Source organism: Macaca mulatta, chromosome 1 (assembly GCF_049350105.2).
Source record: "Macaca mulatta isolate MMU2019108-1 chromosome 1, T2T-MMU8v2.0, whole genome shotgun sequence".
Taxonomy (NCBI): Eukaryota; Metazoa; Chordata; class Mammalia; order Primates; family Cercopithecidae; genus Macaca; species Macaca mulatta.
Genome location: NC_133406.1, coordinates 30983182 through 31001884, shown reverse-complemented (window position 1 = coordinate 31001884; position 18703 = coordinate 30983182). Strand labels below are relative to the sequence as shown.

Sequence of the window (18703 nt, the reverse complement as noted above, 5' to 3'; positions counted from 1 at the left end):
TCAAAAGAAGACATACGTGTGGCCAACAAGCACATGCAAAAAAAGCTCAACATCACTGATCAATAGAGAAATGCAAATCAAAACCACAATGAGATACCACCTCACACCAGTCAGAATGGCTGCTATTAAAAAGTCAAAAAGTAACAGGTGCTGGAGAGGTTGTGGAGAAAAAGGAACAATTACACACTGTTGGTGGGAGTATAAATTAATTCAACCATTGTGGAAGACAGTGTGACGTTTCCTCAAAGACCTAAAGAGAGAAATACCATGGACCCAGCAATTCCATTACTGGGTATATACCCAAAGGAATATAAATCATTCTATTATAAAGACACATGCACATGTATGTCACTGCAGCACTATTCACAATAGCAAAGACATGGAATCAACCTAAATGCCTGTCAATGATAGAGTGGATAAAGAAATGGTACATATATACCATAGAATATTATGTAGCCCTAAAAAAGAGTGAGATCATGTCTTTTGCAGGAACTGTGGATGGAGCTGGAGGCCATTATCCTTAGTAAATTAATGCAGGAACAGAAAGCCAAATATCACATGTTCTTACGTATAAGTGGGAGCTAAATGATGAGAACACATGGACACATAGAAGGGAATAAAACACACTGGGGCCTTTTGGAGGGTGGAGGGTGGGAGGAGGGAGAGAATCAGGAAAAATAACTACAGGTACATGGGTGATGAAATCATCTGTACAACAAACCCCCATGGCACAAGGTTACCTATGCAACAAACCTGCATATGTACCACTGAACTTAAAAGTTAAAAAAGGAATATTTGTTTTTAAACTTCCTTCTATGTTTCATTTGCTAAGTAAGAAGTTATCTATTCAACACCTAAGTGTCCTGACATTTCACTAGGTGTGGGAAATTCAAATAAAAATGAGCCAAAGACCAAGGAACAGTCAAAGTGGTTCGTTAAATGGGTCCTGCTCCCTGTGCCACCCAACTGGGTGAGACCCTCCAACAGGGGTTGTCAGACACCCTATACAGGAGCATAGGTTGGTGCCCCTCAAGGTCAGAGTTCCCAGAGGAAGGAGCAGGCACCCATCTTTGCTGTTCTCCAGCCTCCTCGAGTGACATATCCAGGTGTGGGAGCAAACCAGATGAATGGGTCCTGAAGCAAACCCCCAGCAAACTGCAGCAGCCCTACAGAAGAAGGACCTGACCATTGCAAGAAAAACAGACAGAAAGCAACAACAACAGCATCAACAACAAAAAAAAGTCCCCACAAAAACCCCATCCAAGGGTCAACAGCCTCAAAGATCAATATTAAACAAACTCATGAACATGAGAAAGAATCAACGAAAAAACACTGAAAACCCAAAAGGCCAGAGTGCCTCTTCCCCTACAAATGATCGCAATGCCTGTCCAGTAAAGGCACAGAACTGGATGGAGGATAAGATGGATGAATTGACAGAAGTAGGCTTCGGAAGGTGGGTAATAACAAACTCTGCTGAACTAAAGGAGCATGTTCAAACCGAATGCAAAGAAGCTAAGAATCTTCATAAAAGGTTACAGGAGCTGCTAACTAGAATAATCAGTTTGAAAGGAACATAAATGACCTGATGGAGCTGAAAAACACAGCATGAACACTTCATGAAGCATGCATAAGGATCAATAGCTGAATCTATCAAGTGGAAGAAAGGATATCAGAGTCTGAAGACCATCTTGCTGAAATAAGGCAAGAAGAGAAGATTAGAGAAAAAAGAATGAAAAGGAAAAACAAAACCTCTGAGAAATATGGGACTATGTAAAAAGACCAAACCTATGATTGATTGGAGTATCTAAAAGAGACAGGTAGAATGGAACCAAGTTGGAAAACACACTTCAGGATCAGGATGTTATCCAGGAGAACTTCCCTGACCCAGCAAGAAAGACCAACATTCAAATTCAGGAAATACAGAGAACACCACTAAGATACTTCATGAGAAGATCAACCCCAAGACACATAATCATCAGATTCTTCAAGGTCGAAATGAAGGAAAAAATGTTAAGGGCAGCCAGAGAGAAAGGCCAGGTCACCTACAAAAGGAAGCCCATCAGACTAACAGTGGACCTCTCAGCAGAAACCCTACAAGCCAGAAGACAGTGGGGGCCAATATTCAACATTCTTAAAGAAAATAATTTTCATCCCAGACCTTCATACCCAGCTAAACTAAGCTTCATAGAAAAAGGAGAAATAAAATTATTTCCAGACAAACAAATGCTGAGGGATTTTGTCATCACCAGGCCTGCCTTGGAAGAGCTCCTGAAGGAAGCACTAAATATGGAAAGGGACAACTGGTACCAGCCACTGCAAAAACACTCCAAACATATAAAGGCCAATGGCACTATGAAGAAACTGCATCAACTATTCTGCATCAACTATTTTGCATAGTGTGCAAAATAACCAGATAGCGTCACGATGACACGCTCAAATTCACACATAACAATGTTAACCTTAAATGTAAATGGGCTAAATGCCCCAATTAAAAGACACAGACTGGCAAATTGGATAAAGAGTCAGGACTCATTGGTGTGGTGCGTTTAGGAGACTCATCTCACATGGAAAGACCCCCATAGGCTCAAAACAAAGGGATGGAGGAAAAATTACCAAGCAAATGGAAAACAAAACAAAAAAAGCAGGTGTTGCAATACTAGTATCTGACAAAACAGACTTTAAACCAACAAAGATCAAAAAAGACAAATAAGGGCATTACATAATGGTAAAGGGATCAATTCAACAAGAAAAGCTAACTATCCTAAATATATATGCACCCAATACAGGAGCACCCAGATTCATAAAATAAATTCTTAGAGACTTACAAAGAGACTTGGACTTCCACACAATAATAGTGGGAGACTTTAACACCCCAATGTCACTATTAGACAGATCAACAAGACAGAAAATTAACAAGGATATTCAGGACCTGAACTCAGCTCTGGATCAAGTGGAACTAATAGACATTTACAGAACTCTCCACCCCAAATCAACAGAATATACATTATTCTCAGTGCCGCATGGCACTTATTTTAAAATCGACCACATAATTGGAAGCAAAACACTCCTCGGCAAATGCAAGAGAACCGAAACCATAACAAACTCTCTCTCGACCACAGTGCAATCAAATTAGAACTCAGAATTAAGAAACTCTCTCAAAACCATGGAAACTGAAGTACATGGAAATTGAACAATCTGCTCCTGAATGACTCCTGGGTAAATAATGAAATTGAGGCAGAAATCAAGAAGTTCTTTGAAACCAATGAGAACAAAGAGACAACATAATGGAATCTCTGGGACACAGCTAAAGCAGTGTTAAGAGGTAAATTTATAAGCACTAAATGCCCATATCAGAAAGCTAGAAAGATCTCAAATCAACACCCTACCATCACAATTAAAAGAGCTAGAGAAGCAAGAGCAAACAAGTCCAAAAGCTAGCAGAAGACAACAAATAATTAACATCAGAGCAGAAATGAAGGAGATAGAGACACAAAAAAACCCTTTAAAAAAATCAGTGAATCCAGGAGCTGGTTTTTTGGAAAAAATTAACAAAGTAGATAGACTGCTAGCTACATTAATAAAGAAGAAAAGAGAGAGAAATAAAAAAGACATAATAAAAAATGATAAAGGAGATATCATCACTGACCCTACAGAAATACAAACTACCATCAGAGAATCAACACCTCTATGTAAATAAACTAGAAAATCTAAAAGAAAAGGATAAATTCCTGGACACATACACCCTCCCAAGACTAAACTAGGAAGAATTAAAGTCCCTGAATAGACCAATAATGAGTTCTGAAGTTGAAGCAGTAATTAATAGCCTGCCAACCCAAAAAAGCCCAGGACCAGAGAGACTCACAGCCAAATTCTACCAGAGATACAAAGAGGAGCTGGTACCATTCCTTCTGAAACTACTCCAAAAAATTGAAAAGGTGGGACACCTCCCTAACTCATTTTATGAAGCCAGCATCATCCTGATACCAAAACCTGGCAGAGGTGCAACAACAACAAAAAGAAAACTTCAGGCCAATATCTCTGATGAACATCAATGTAAAAATCCTCAATAAAATACTGGCAAACTAAATCCAGCAACACATCAAAAAGTTTATCCACCACGATCAAGTCAGCTTCATCCCTGGGATGCAAGACTGGTTCGACATTTGCAAATCAATAAAGATAATCCATCACATAAACAGAACCAATGACAAAACCACATGATCATCTCAATAGATGCAGAAAAGGCCTTCAATAAAATTCCACATCCCTTCATGTTAAAAACTCTCAATAAGGTAGGTATCGATGGAATATATCTCAAAATAATAAGAGCTATTTATGACAAACCCACAGCCAATATCATACTGAATGGCAAGAGCTGGAAGCATTTCCTTTGAAAACTGGCACAAGACAAGGATGCCCTCTCTCACCACTCCTATTCAACATAGTATTAGAAGTTCTGGCTGGGCAACCAGGCAAGATAAATAATAAAGATATGCAAATGGGAAGAGAGGAAGTCAAATTGTCTCTGTTTGCAGGTGACATGATTCTATATTTAGAAAACCCCATTGTCTCAGTCCCCAAACTCCTTAAGCTGATAAGCAATTTCAGCAAGGTCTCAGGATACAAAATCAATGTGCAAAAATCACAAGCATTGCTATGCACCAACAACAGACAAACAGAGAGCCAAATCATGAATGAACTCCGATTCATAATTGCTACAAAGGGAATAAAATACCTAGGAATATAACTAACAAGGGATGTGAAGGACCTTTTCAAGGAGAACTGCAAGTCACTCCTCAAGGAAATAAGAGGGGACACAAACAAATGGAAAAACATTCCATGCTCTTGGATAGGAAGAATCAATAGCATGAAAATGGCCATACTGCCCAAAGTTATTTATAGATTCAATGCTATTTCCATCAAACTACCATTGACATTCTTCACAGAATTAGAAAAAAACTATTTTAAATTTTGTATGAAACCAAAAAGCCCACATAGCCAAGACAATCCTAAGCAAAAAGAACAAAGCTGGAGGCATCACGCTACTTGGCTTCAAACTATACTATAAGGCTACAGTAACCAAAATAACATGGTACTGGTACCAAAACAGACATGTGGACCAATGGAACAGAACAGAGGCCTCAGAAATAACCGTACGCATATACAACCATCTGATCTTCGACAAACCTGATAAAAACAAGCAATGGGGAAAGGATCTCCTATTCAGTAAATGGTGCTGGGAAAACTGGCGAGCCATATGCAGAAAACCAAAACTGGACCTCTTCCTTATACCTTTTACAAAAATTAACTCAAGATGACTTACATGTAAAACCCAAAACCGTAAAAACCCTAGAAGAAAACCTAAGCAATACCACCCAGGACGCAGGCATGGGCAAAGACTTCATGACAAAAATGCCAAAGGCAATTGTAACAAAAGCCCAAATTGACAAGTGGGATCTAATTAAAGAGCTTCTGCACAACATGAACAGGCAACCTACAGAATGGGAGAAAAATACTGCAATCTACCAAACTGACAAAGGTCTAATATCTGGAATCTACAAGGAACTTAAACAAATTTACAAGAAAAAATCCCATCAAAAAGTGGGCAAAGGATATGAACAGACATCTTTCAAGAGAAGTCATTTACGTGGCCAAAAAACATACGAAAAAAAGCTCAACATCACTGATTACAAAAATGCAAATCAAAACCGCAATGAGATACCATCTCACGCCAATCAGAATGGCAATTATTAAAAGTTAGGAAATGGGCCAGGCGTGGTGGCTCACACCTGTGATCCCAGCCCTTTGGAAGGCCGAGGCAGACGAATCATGAGTTCAAGAGATTGAGACCATCCTGGCCAACATGGTGAAATGCCATCTCTACTAAAAATACAAAAATTAGCTGGGCATGGTGGCACACCTATAGTCACAGCTACTCGGGAGGCTGAGGCAGGATAATTGCTTGAACCCAGGAGGTGGAGGTTGCAGTAAGCCGAGATGCACAACTGCACTCTAGCTTGGTGACAGAGTGAGACTCCGTCTCGAAAAAAAAAAAAAAGAAGAATAAAGAAAAAGAAAAGAAAGGAAAAAAAAAAAGCCAGGAAACAACAGATGCTCGTGAGGCTGTGGAGAACTAAGAACGCTTTCACACTGTTGGTGGGAATGCAAATTAGTTCAACCATTGTGGAAGACAGTGTGGTGATTCCTCAAGGACCTAGAACCAGAAATACCGTTTGACCCAGCAATCCCATTACTGGGTATATGCCCAACCATAAAAAAGCCCAGGCCCAGATAGACTCACAGCCGAATTCTACCCAAAGGAATATAAATCATTCTACTATAAAGACACATGCACATGTATGTTTATTGTGGCACTATTCACAATAGTAAAGACATGGAACCAACTTAAATGCCCATCAAAAAATGTGGTACATACACACCATGGAACACTATGCAGCCATAAAAAGGAATGAGAACATGTCCTTTGCAGGGACATAGATGAAACTGGAAGCCATCATCCTCAGCAAAATAACACAGAACAGAAAACCAAAAACTGCATGTTCTCACTCATAAGTGGGAGTTGAACAATGAGAACACATGGACACAGGGAGGGGAACATCACACACCAGGGCCATTTGGGGATTGAGGGGGTGAGAGGAATGAGAGCATTAGGTTAAACAGCTAATACATGTGGGGCTTAAAACCTAGATGATATGTTGATAGGTGCAGCAAAGCACCATGGCACACGTAGACCTATGTAACACACTGACACATTCTGTACTTGTATCCCGGAACTTAAAGTAAAATAAAATAATTAAAAAAAAAAAAAAGAAATGAGTCAAAGAATTCTCAATCTTTGGAGACGATCTGATGCAACAGAGCAGGATCCAGAGTCTTAGGGGTGCGTGGAGTGGAAGGAAATGTTGTTTTAGCTATTTCATGTCATTTTATTTTTGGAAGAGGCATGAGTTTAGTCATAAGGCTGAATTGAATTCACTGAAGTTCGTGTAACTTGAATCTGAAAGTGTATTTTTTTTATTCAGGTAAACTATTTGCCTCTGGAAACAAATACCGTGAATGAGCTCACTTTATCTACCATGACAATAAAAATAGATAAGTTCATATGGCTTAGTTCCTGAATCCTGGGCTTTGGGCTCATGAGCCATATCCTTCATTGTATCTATTGACTGATATACATTTTTCTGGTCTCTTATTAAAGTATATAGCTTTAATCGCACCATACATTTTATCATCTTATACTTAGCAAACAACCATTTTCACAATACAAATGCTTCTAAATGACAAGAGTATCATAATTATGCTAGAATTGATAGTTTTTCTGAAGGTTAAATCCGCAGGCATCTTGTTTTTTGATGGTCTTGTAATTTAGTTCCAAATCAAGCTGCTATGGCCTGCGGTCTTTTTGTTTCAGGCCTGCTTTATCTCCCTGGAGGATTTATATGAAGGCTTTGATGCCTTCTGGCCATCTCTGGAATACAAAATATGGCTAAAGCTTGCTCTCAGTACTGCCTACCAGTATTTTGAACCAAGTCTTATTGACGAGGTAAGTTACATGATTAAAATATTAATAAATTGAATTTTTATGCATTGTATTTTTTACAGAATGCGTTTCATATTTTTGAGATACAAATAGAAAGGAAATTTGTGTGCGTGTATGTGTGTGTATGTGTGTGTGTGTGTGTGTGTGTGTGTTTGAGACAGAGTCTCACTCTGTTGCCCACACTGGAGTGCAATGGTGCAATCTCAGCTTACTGCAACCTCTGTCTCCGAGGTTCAAGCAATTCTCCTGCCTCAGCCTCCCAAGTAGCTGGGATTATAGGCGCCTGCCACTACCCCTGGATCATTTTTTTTGTATTATTATTAGTAGAGACAGGGTTTCACCATGTTGTCCAGGCTGGTCTTGAACTCCTGACCTCAAGTGATCTGCTCACCTCGGCCTCCCAAAGTGCTGGGATTATAGGCGTGAGCCACCGTGCCTGGCCCTGTGTCTGATTTTCTAAAATGAGATTGCTAGAATTTTAACTGCTCTCTTATCCTGAGTTCCTACAGGTTGTCAATCCTTTTGTCACAGCTAATTTTCCCAAGCTACTTGCAATCATTTCAAAAAAAAGGTAGATTTAGCAAATTCAAAATAGGTAGATCCCCCCTGAACCAAGCATAGTGTTAATCAGAATGTGTTAACAATCGCTCCGTCTGTATTTATTATTGCCTACTCTGCCAATGTTAATATAAATCTATAAATCTCCTGCCTTTTCAAAATCTTTGTGGAGGTGACTGAGCCTCTCTCATGGACTTCCCCTCCAAACAGTAGTGGTTCAAGTTTGTCTCTGGACAAGCACAATTTACAATCTCACATTTGTATCCTATTTAGTCACTGTTGGAACCCTTACTAGCTAGTGAGTCGGAACTGGGGAAGTGAACTGGGAAAGATCTGAAGTTCAGTAATATTCACTGAACTGAGCAACTGGATATAAATAAACATTGGGTTAAAAAATGAGTGTGTCATATATGCCAGTAAGGTTTCTTTTACTATATTGCAATAATAACTTTCAGAAAAATTTTAGCAGAGGGATAAGGGAATTGGAATTCTTCTCTTTTCCTTTTACCTTGCCTCTTCATGAGGAGTGGGACAAATTTAGAGTCTAGTATGAAACTCCAGGGGTGAGAATTAGGACGAATGGATATAAACTATGGACTCAGACTTGATTCAATAATAAGGTGAATGTCCTTTACATTTTTTTTTAATTCACAAGCAACACATATTCATTATATAAATGAGAAAGTACAGATACAAAACATTAAAAAATGTCTATTTTTAAACAGAGAATCTCTATTTAATAGTTTCTTTCTTTCTTTTTTTTTTGTTTTTTTCCCATTAAAGAACTAGCCAATTAAGATTTTTTTCCCTCTAAATCACAGAACTCAAAAAGTATATGCATTTTAAAATCAAACTAAAACAGCTGATTGTTTTTAGATTTTCTGGTTGCGAAATGCTGATAAATTTGCTAATTTTTAAATGTTTTTGGTGTCCTAGTTGTGCTGGTGCCCTCAGCAAATAAATGTATGATTCGCCTGTCAATGACTGAGATTCAAGGACTGGCTCTTGTAGCCGTGCCCTGCTTGGGGGTGGAGATGTTTAGACTGAGCTGACAGCCCTGTCAGGGTCCTGTGCAGGAGATTCCTACTGTTGGGCTGATCTCTAAGTTCCTGGGTTAGTTTGCAAGCCACAAACTGGGTGGCGTAAAAAAAACAGAAATGCATTGTTTCACAGTTCTGGAGGCTAGAAATTAGAAATCAAGGTGTTGGGAGGGTTGGCTCCTACTGAGGGGCTGTGAGGGAGAATCTGGGCCAGGCCTCCCTCCTTGGCTTATAAATAGCTGCCTTCATATTCACGTGGCGTTCTCCCTGTGTGCAAGTCTGTGTCCAAATTTCCCTTTTTTATAAGGACACTAGTTATTCAAATTAGAGGCCCATCTTCTTCCAGTATGACTTCATCTTAACTAATTGCATCTGCAGTGACCCATTTCCATAAGGTCACATTCCAGGATACTGGGAGTTAGGACTTCAGCATAAGAATTGGGTGGGAGGTGGGGGGTGTGTGTGTGTGTGTGTGCTCAATTCAACCCATAATAGCTCCCTCCCAGTTCTAAAGTCTATGACTCTGAGCCTTGAAGTATAGCTCAGACTCTAGCTTGCTTTCTTTTGGCTTTGTGTTATTCCTATTCACCTGTCAAATGGAATGTAAGCTTACTGCTAGGTGACCCTCTGAATCTTTTAAGACTCTGGGTCTTTGTGCAAATAGAAATCTCCTGAGTCATAGCCGAGTACCCTGCTGTGGCTGACAGCTCACAAATTAGGGCTGGGCAATAGTATCCAGGGCCCATTAACAGCACAAACACTTGGAATTTAGACATTTGTCAGAGGCCATTCTGAATGCTAAATAAATCCTGTCTGTTGGTGCCAGGGGCCGTGTACCTTCTGACATCCTCAAATAATTCAGATCGATCAGTGAATCTGTTTTCTTCTTGATACCATCTGTCAGTTTGTATGACTTATTTTTAAAAATGCAATTTTATCGTAGGACTTAAAGTTTCAGAAGTGTGTGATGTTCAATCAAGCATATGTGGAAACTTTATCAAGCTATAATGAAATGAATATTGATAATATGACCATGAAATTTGTTATCCTTGTGTATGGCAGTGTAATTGATACTAAGACAGAGGAACCATATTTTGCACCTTGCATTATACCTACAACCTGTGAGCAGGTAAGAAGTATCGTTTCTAAAGAGTCTCTTGCTTTTCACAGTGCTTCAAAAGTGACTTTAAAACTCAACTGGCCACCTTAAAAAGAAATTTAACCTGGAATAACCCTGTAGTTCTTACTTGCCTTTTGCAAACAGTAAAAATGTATCAAGGGCTTCTGTGTACTGTAGTACAGGTGCCCTACACCAGGGTGTGCCCAGGGGACAGGGAGCTGGAATCTGCCTGCTGTTTGCTTGCCATGCACGCCCTTTGCTCTGGCATGCGGCTGTGCCAGAGGAAGGATGAGATGCAGTAAGTTTTCCCTGGTTTACACCAAGGCAATGATGCTATGTTCTAGCATAGCTCTGGAAGTATCTGCATAGCTCTGGAAGTATCTGCACCGGTTGACAAGAAAGGAGTAGAGCAGGGGCCACATCATTTTGTTGCCACATTGGGGGCTGTGGTCACTTGATAGTAGATCCTGGGCCCTGGGTCTCAGCATTCCATACCTCTGTAATGACAAAGGAAGTGTGACCACCTAGGACATAACAGGGCATGGGAAGGGTAGAAGCAAACTCCCTAATGGTCCAAGCTGCCTGCCACTGGACAGAGGAATGGGGAGGACCAAGAAGCCATGGGAAGAGACAACATCTCTTTAAATCTGGGAGTAAGTTTCTCCCCTATGGGAGAGACCTTTTCTGCCAGTTCAGACTGTGAAAATTCATTAGGAAAATTTGTCCTGGAAAAGTTGGTAAACCTAAAAAGTGAATTTTTTCCTTTCAAAACATTCTTACTTTGTACCTTTCATCAATTCAGATGATGAAGGTAATTTAAATGTTTTTAATAGAAAATTAAAATCTTGTTTACTTTTGAAACAAAGGATGGAGGTAAGAGGCAAGCGGGCAACAGGAGTAATACTGCAGCTTAGCGTCTTAAGAGACCAGGGTTTGGAGTCAGGCACACTTAGACTTAAAACTTGACCCCTGTGCCTACTTGTACTTGAGCTTAGGTAAGCTGCTTAACCTTTCTGACCCTCAATTTCCTTCTTAGTAAGATAGATAGGGATAAGGTCAGCAGCCATCTTATCGGGTTATTGTGAGGATTAAATGAGATAATGTGTGGTAATCTAAAAATGATAGTTACGATGATTCCTTGTTTGCTGCTGGCATTCTGGGAGGCAGATTTTATGGCACATAGGACAAATGGTCTAAGAAAGGAAGACAGTCTTGCTATCCTGGGAATGCTGAGCCTTGAGCCCTTGAGCTTCAGTGTAGGAGTAAAAGTAGCTTACTGGATGCTGGGGATTCCCTGCTTTCCAAACTGGGAATTTCCAGTCTAGTTACAAGTAAGGTGTAGAAATTTCCTCTCTGGTGTCTAAATATGCAAGGACAATTTGTTGGTCTAAGACTTCTCAACATCAAAGAGGATTTGAAATTTAGAATACAGAGCCAAGATTGAAGACCCAGCTCTACGCTTTGGCTTATTTTTTATACTCTTTGCAAATGTTAGAAAGAAGCCAGGTTAGAGATCAAAGAATGCTCTTTTGACTAATTTTGACTTTTCTCCTCTAGGTTCAGGGAACTTCTGATTTAAGCAAGCTGCTAATAGTCCAAGCATCAGAGCTTACCCAAAGGAATAGTAACACCAATGTCATGGGTAAGGGATAGACCTTTAGTGGTAGGAAAACTATTGAGAAGGAAATTCAATACATGTAAAATTCCTTTAACTCTAAGAAAGTGATTTGAGAGGGCACTATGTGGGTTTATCATTAGTCCCCATCCTCGGGCCCACCCTGGCTGCCACATTGCTCTGGGAGGTCACATATGAGAGACTTCCAGACACTAAAATCCAGGTGGCTCCTTCCTCTGCCGTGTCCCTCCCTCCATACACTAGTCAGGGGAGAGCAGCTTCTGCGGTGCACTCTGTTGCTGCCCTGGTAGGCTGGAACCACATGGTGCTGGCAGTGCAGGAATGGGGAGGGAACAGACTCTCTCACAGGAGCCCAGGTATGGGGAGCTGGTTTGCTCCCAGCAACTGAAGGGAATAGGGAACCTTACCCATGCTCAGTGAGTATTCCAAACCATGGTCACAGCTACAAGTCAAATGACTTGCTTTGAGTATGCTTTGATAGTCACTGAGTAGTTATAGTTACGTTTATTAGCATCCAACTGCATGCATCATGATGCTAAGCATTATACAGAGAAGACTTGATAGGAGGAGCTTGCTAGAAAAAGCACACTCAGGATCTTTCATCTTCTGCTCAGCATCCCTGCCCTCCCAAGCCCAATGACAACATTCTCCCAGCTGTCCCAGCTTGAGGACACATTCTGGGTTTGTAACTCTAACCTGCACCATCCCAGTGTTTACAATTCATGTGATCCATCGGTTTATCTATTATGCAATTCTTAATGAATCGTTGCTTTGGGGGAGGGATTTACATGATTTCAAATTGTGTGCGAAGAGTGAGGTTTTCTCAGTATCTTATATCTCACTATTTCTCAATTGCATACTTTTTATAAAATTCAGCCCCACTGTGTGCTGGGTACTGTGCCAAGAGCCAATTGGTGAGTGAGCCAGATGAGGTATTTGCCTTCACAGGAGAGAGAGATATTCAATAAGTAATTATACTTTTCCCTTGGCAGCAATTTGAACCTCAGAGGTTCCTGTGGCTCACCCTTCACCCCCTCTTCTAGGGTCATACATAGCACTATGATTTAGGGAGCCTCCTCTGCTATTGGGTCACCTGTCCAAGTGGGCTAGCACTGAGATGACCATTTCCCCAGCCCACACAGTCTCTGAAAGTCTGCTGCTCTGCTGCTTCCAAATCACTCTTGGGGCACAGGAGTCTATGGCAAGGCTGGGAACTCAGGGCCTAGCGTCAGCCCCCTTGGGTCACCCTAAGAAGTGCTATTGAGTCAGAGATCTTAAGCACTGTCAGGGAGCAGGGCACAGGTCCCTAGTGTTCTTGTGCTCACAGGCCCCTTTTCTTCATGAGTTCCTCTGTAATCATTTTTAGATAGAGGGAAACACATCACTTTGTATTCCTCATGGGTTTGAGACAAAAGTCACAAATGGTAGGCACATGGACTGGATCTTTGACTCTTAATTTGTTTAAGAGTCACTTGTTTTCTTTTAAAATTTTAAAATTAGTTGCCAAATAGAAACAAATGTTTTGCATTTTAAAAATGCAGATTTTGAAGTTTTCATGAAAGAATAAGGTCAGCCAGCACTCAGCCCTCATTCCTGTATGTGGCAACAGATAGGGCTGAGTATCAGTTGGCGTCTATAGAGGGAGCAGACGCTCTGCAGCTTGCCACAGTCCACACGGCTCCCTCTTGCCTTTACCCAGCCCACTTCAACTGTTTACGTGATCTGCCTATTCCCATATGAGTTTGTCAGCCCTTGTATTGGACTTTAGGGAGCCTACCACAAACCTCTGAGGGAAGAAAAAACAGGGACATTTGAGAGGGGGAAGGGAAAAGGGAGACTTATAGGGAGAAAGCAAATAGAAAATATTTTCTGGTTGCCTTTACTCTTAAATTCCTAATTTACTTTTTCTGTTCAATGATCGGATTTGGTTAACCTCAGTCGACACTGGTCTTCAAACAACAGGGAGAGAATATGACTGGAAGACAAGAGATGAGGTAATAAACTTGACACTTTGATTATATTTTTTTCTTACTGCAAATATTGAACTATACAGCTAAAACAAATTGAGGTAAAATAGCAAAATGTAGGTGGTGAGAAAAGACACTCCTAGCTACAACTCATTAATTGGGACAAATTAGAATAAAGCCCATCTGAATTACTTAAAAATTAAAATTACAGAGTATTTTTGAAAGACGTAATTTTGCCCCACCCCATTTTTCCCCCCTCACTGATATTTAGGTCAAAGAATAGGAATCTATGGAATTTGCAGTGAGGAGAGACATACATCATGCACACGTGTAGACACCAGAGTCTAAATCTCCATGCTTCTGCCTTTGGAGTGTGGATTCCTGGATGTATAGATTGCTATGCTTGCAATTTGTGGGGTCACAGGCTGATCATAGACATCTTCCTAGAGTACCAATTTTACTTGAGCATCTTTTAAAGGAAAAGGTTCACTCATTTAACTAGCGGGTTATTTAAAACATTTTATATTAAAAAACTTATTATCGAGTAGGATGACAAATTTGCATGAATTTTTAAGATAAAACAAGAGACTTCAAAACATTTTGTTATGGAGAGTCATGTAGATTTTTGCCCCCACATCTTTTCCTTCTTTCTTCAGTGACCAGGACCAATTTAGAGAAGTCTGAGAAGGCTGGAAGTCATGCCTAGAGTTGAAAAGGAACGTGGGCCTTTCATGTGGGACCAGGACAGAATAGAGACAAGTCTGGTGGTGGTGAGGCAGCCTGCAAGACTCATGACTCTAGAGGTCTCTATTAGGCCTCCTGTTTGGGCCAGAGCAGACTGCTGGGTGGACTGGAGGAGCAGATGACTCTGACAGGGTAGTAGGATGCTAGGCAAATGCTGAAGTGGGCCAGATAGTAGTGATGGTGCTAAGCACAGGCTTCAAGGGCCTTTAGTCTTTTCCCAGCCAGGTGCCAAGTCATCCCAAATAAACAGCTTTTTTTTTTTTGAGACGGAGTTTCACTCTGTCACCCAGGCTGGAGTACAGTGCACAATTTTGACTCACTGCAACGTCTACTTCCTGGGTTCAAGCAAATCTCCTGCCACAGCCTCTGGAGTAGCTGGGACTACAGGCACATGCCACCATGCTCAGCTACCTTTTTTGATTTTTAGTGGTGACAGGGTTTCACGATGTTAGCCAGGATGGTCTCGACCTCCCGACCTCATGATCTGCCCACCTTGGCCTCCCAAAGTGCTGGGATTACAGGCGTGAGCCACCACGCCCGGCCATAAACAGCAAGAGAAGTCCCATGGCCCACTTCATCCCCAGCCCAAAGACCCTTCTAATAGCAATGTTGGTCCTGCCACTGTTATTTATGATAATCAAGGTGGTTTGCGTGTATTTGTTGGGGAAAGGAAAGTTGCATTGACCAAATTTATGGTCAATAGTTCCTTTAAACCAGGTAACCTCGTTCTTTTTAGGCATCCCTCCCAGGGCCTTCCTCTCCTCTCTTTTAAAGGGACCCTATTTCACAAAGGGGAATTAAGAGTCAAACAATTGAGTTCCTCATTTGTTACTATCTTGCCCAGCCCCCATTACTTAAAAAGATTCCCATTCTGATTTACAAGAAGAGTTTCCAGTAGCCCTGCAATCAGTCATAAAGTTAATTGGAATTCAACTTCTGTAACATTTCTCTTCTTCTTAAACACACCTTTGATAGACTACTCTCATTGAATTAATGTAGTATCTCTTCACAAGATGACAGTGTAGAGATGCACATGTAATTAATTATATGCATCACTCAAAATTCTTCACATGAAGATCTTTTAGGAGGAATGTTTCAGATAATAAAATAGAAATGCTTACATAAGTTTTCTGGTTCCATTTAACAGTTAAGAAGTTTTTCCTGAAATGTTTATAGGCTAATATTTAACTTTTGACTTTCTTTTATAGTTGAAAACTGGATACCATTTTAGAAAAGGGTATTAATGATACAAATATGATGTGTGGAGTCAGGTTAAAGACCAAGCTACTTTCCTCACTCAAATGCTAAAGGATTATCTCCAAGGAGTTTACTTAGAAGCTACTGAAACAGGTTACTGCTGCATTTATTTTATAAGCAATGGATGGACTGCTGTAAAAATTCTTAATTTTAAGTAGTTGCATTATATTTGAAATGTTAAAAAATTCTTCGGGATAATATAAAATACACTGAAACATATGTCTTATCAAATGAAACCCTGTTTCCAGCTAAGAGCAAATTTTAACATAGTGCATTATAAAAAGTATTGTATAACTGATATGTTACTATCTAAAGCATAGAATCTGTAATTTTCATTTGTGAAATTGTTATAATTAGTGCCTCCCTAATATTTTCCAGAGTGTAGCTGTTCTCCCCTTCCCAATTTGGTAAATATTGAAAAACTGAATTATATTCCACAATCTTAGTAACTTTCAGTAAGTAACTTATGCTTTCAGTAAAATTTAGGAGAAATTAATATTCTCATATTGCATAGTACTGTTTGATGTCACCTTTCATTTTATTTTTAAAAATCAAATAAAGTTCAGTTTTATGGTTGACTGTTTATTATTAGAATCCATTATTCCTTTTCATCTCAACAAGACTGAAAGGAATACATAATACGTTAGAAGAAAACCATAATAGTGGTGTTACAGGAAGGGAGTCAGATCCAGACCCCAAGAGAAGGGTTCTTGGATCTCATGCAAGAAAGAATTCAGGGCGAGTCCACAGTGCAAAGTGAAAGCAAGTTTATTAAGAAAGTAAAGGAATAAAAGAATGGCTACTCCATAGACAGAGCAGCCCCAAACGCTGCTGGTTGCCTATTTTTATGGTTATTTCTTGATGATATGCTAAACAAGGGGTGGATTATTCATGCCTCTCCTTTTTAGACCATAGACGGTAACCTCCTGATGTTGCCATGGCATTTGTAAACTGTCATGGTGCTGGTGGGAGTGTAGCAGTGAGGACAACCAGAGGTCACTCTTGTCGCCATTTTGGTTTTGGTGGGTTTTGGCTGGCTCCTTTACTGCAACCTGTTTTTATCAGCAAGGTCTTTATGACCTGTATTTTGTGCTGACCTCATATCTCATCCTCTGACTTAGATTGCTTTATCCGTCTGGGAATGCAGCCCAGTAACCTTCAGTCTCATTTTACCCAGCTCTTATTTAAGATGGAGTTGCTCTGGTTCACATGTCTCTGACATTTCCCCCTCCCTTTTATAAAAGGAGGGGGAAACCTTAATCCTGAGGGTTGCAGAGGGATGAAGATCCATCTTCTGTAGCTTTTTCAGGTTGAATGGGGTGATGATATTCTTGCCTAACTATGAGGATCTCTTGCATTCAGGGTGGAGAGGAGTTTAGTAAGAAAGCATCAGTATGGTAAGGTTCATTCATAATTCTTGAATTTTGACAAAAGGTGATATCTGGAAGATTAATAAGTGTTTAATTTAAGAAAATATTTAGGGCCGGGCATGGTGGCTCATGCCTGTAATCCCAACGCTTTGGGAGGCCAAGGTGGGTGGATCATGAGGTCAGGAGTTTGAGACCAGCCTGGTCAACATAGTGAAACCCCATCTCTACTAATAAAACAAAAATTAGTCAGGCATGGTGGCGTGCTCCTGTAGTCCCAGCTACTCAGGAGGTAGAGGCAGGAGAATCACTTGAACCCGGGAGGTAGGGGTTGCAGTGGGCTGAGATCATACCACTGCACTCCAACCTGGGTGACAGAGCGAGACTCCATTTCAAAACAAAGAAAAAAAAAAGAAAGAAACATTTAGTAGGCTTGTTCTGTTTTCCTACACAAAGAGTATAACAGTAATATATTCCACAAGAGTAAGGCAAAATAAGTAAAGTTATATTCTAAGTAAACTAAATTAGAAGGCTTTTCATGAACTGGGCAACTTTTAGAGCTAAGCTGGTATAGGGTTAGTTGGTTGTAATGTGCCCAGAATTAGAATACTGATCCAGACTTTTATATTACCCATCCTCTTGTTTTTTTCTGAGCAACAGTCAGAGATTACTGGTTGGTTCACAGGAGTAAGCAGGGTTAGCCTAAATTGCAGAAACAGAAACAACTAATGAGACTAGAATTTAATAACAAGTGTCCCATAGTTCTTGAAACATAATATTTCTCTCTCCAGTTATCCATTTTTACTAAAGACAAATCATGGTGAGACTGATTTACTTTATTATACTTGGCCTGATTATTTGTATAAAGTGCAGCAAGAATAATTATTTTTCACATAGGTTTTTAAATTGGCTTTGATAGAACTCTGTTTTATAAGGAATCTCAGATAAGACTTTTTAAAAGCTGAGTCCAGCCATGGGTTTGTACCCTCTAATACCTATGAGTTGGGTAAGTTTCTTTCCTCTTGCAGTCCCAAGATAACTTACTTCTACTTCTACTAGACTTGATAGAAAGTGACATTTACTTACCACAAGTCAGAAACCCTGTACAGGGACTGTGTAGGCAAGGTATGAGGCCAGTTCCCCAAAGGGCTTTTACTGGCTCTACACGTTAATTTTAATTCCTTAAAGGAAAACACACCGTTCCAATAAAAGCCTTGGTAAAATAACCAGTTTCTCCAATTGTGCCCTTTTACAAAAGAAAACAGATTCTGATTGTACTTATGCAAATAACTATATTGCCATAAGTTAGAATACTCACAACTAGTTTCCAAATTCTGGAGAAATCAGGTAGAGAGAAACAAATACACTCCAAATTTTGTTCACAGTAGTATATTTTACTCAATTGCTAAAAGCTATAAATAGAAAAGCTCAAAAGAAAAGTTTCCTTGACTCT

At 40.0% G+C, this 18703-nt stretch overlaps 1 protein-coding gene across 1 annotated transcript in view; it reads left to right on the top strand.

Annotated features, from left to right (window-relative positions):
- The window catches only part of SLC9C2 (solute carrier family 9 member C2 (putative)), a 97758-nt gene extending 83845 nt beyond the window's left edge, over positions 1–13913 (top strand). Inside the window, exons 23-27 of the mRNA XM_077982083.1 lie at positions 7433–7564; positions 10103–10288; positions 11837–11921; positions 12173–12180; positions 13854–13913. Coding sequence (XP_077838209.1) covers positions 7433–7564; positions 10103–10288; positions 11837–11921; positions 12173–12180; positions 13854–13913 — 471 coding nt within the window. The remainder of the gene's footprint in view (positions 1–7432; positions 7565–10102; positions 10289–11836; positions 11922–12172; positions 12181–13853) is intronic.
- Positions 13914–18703: the final 4790 nt, after the last annotated feature.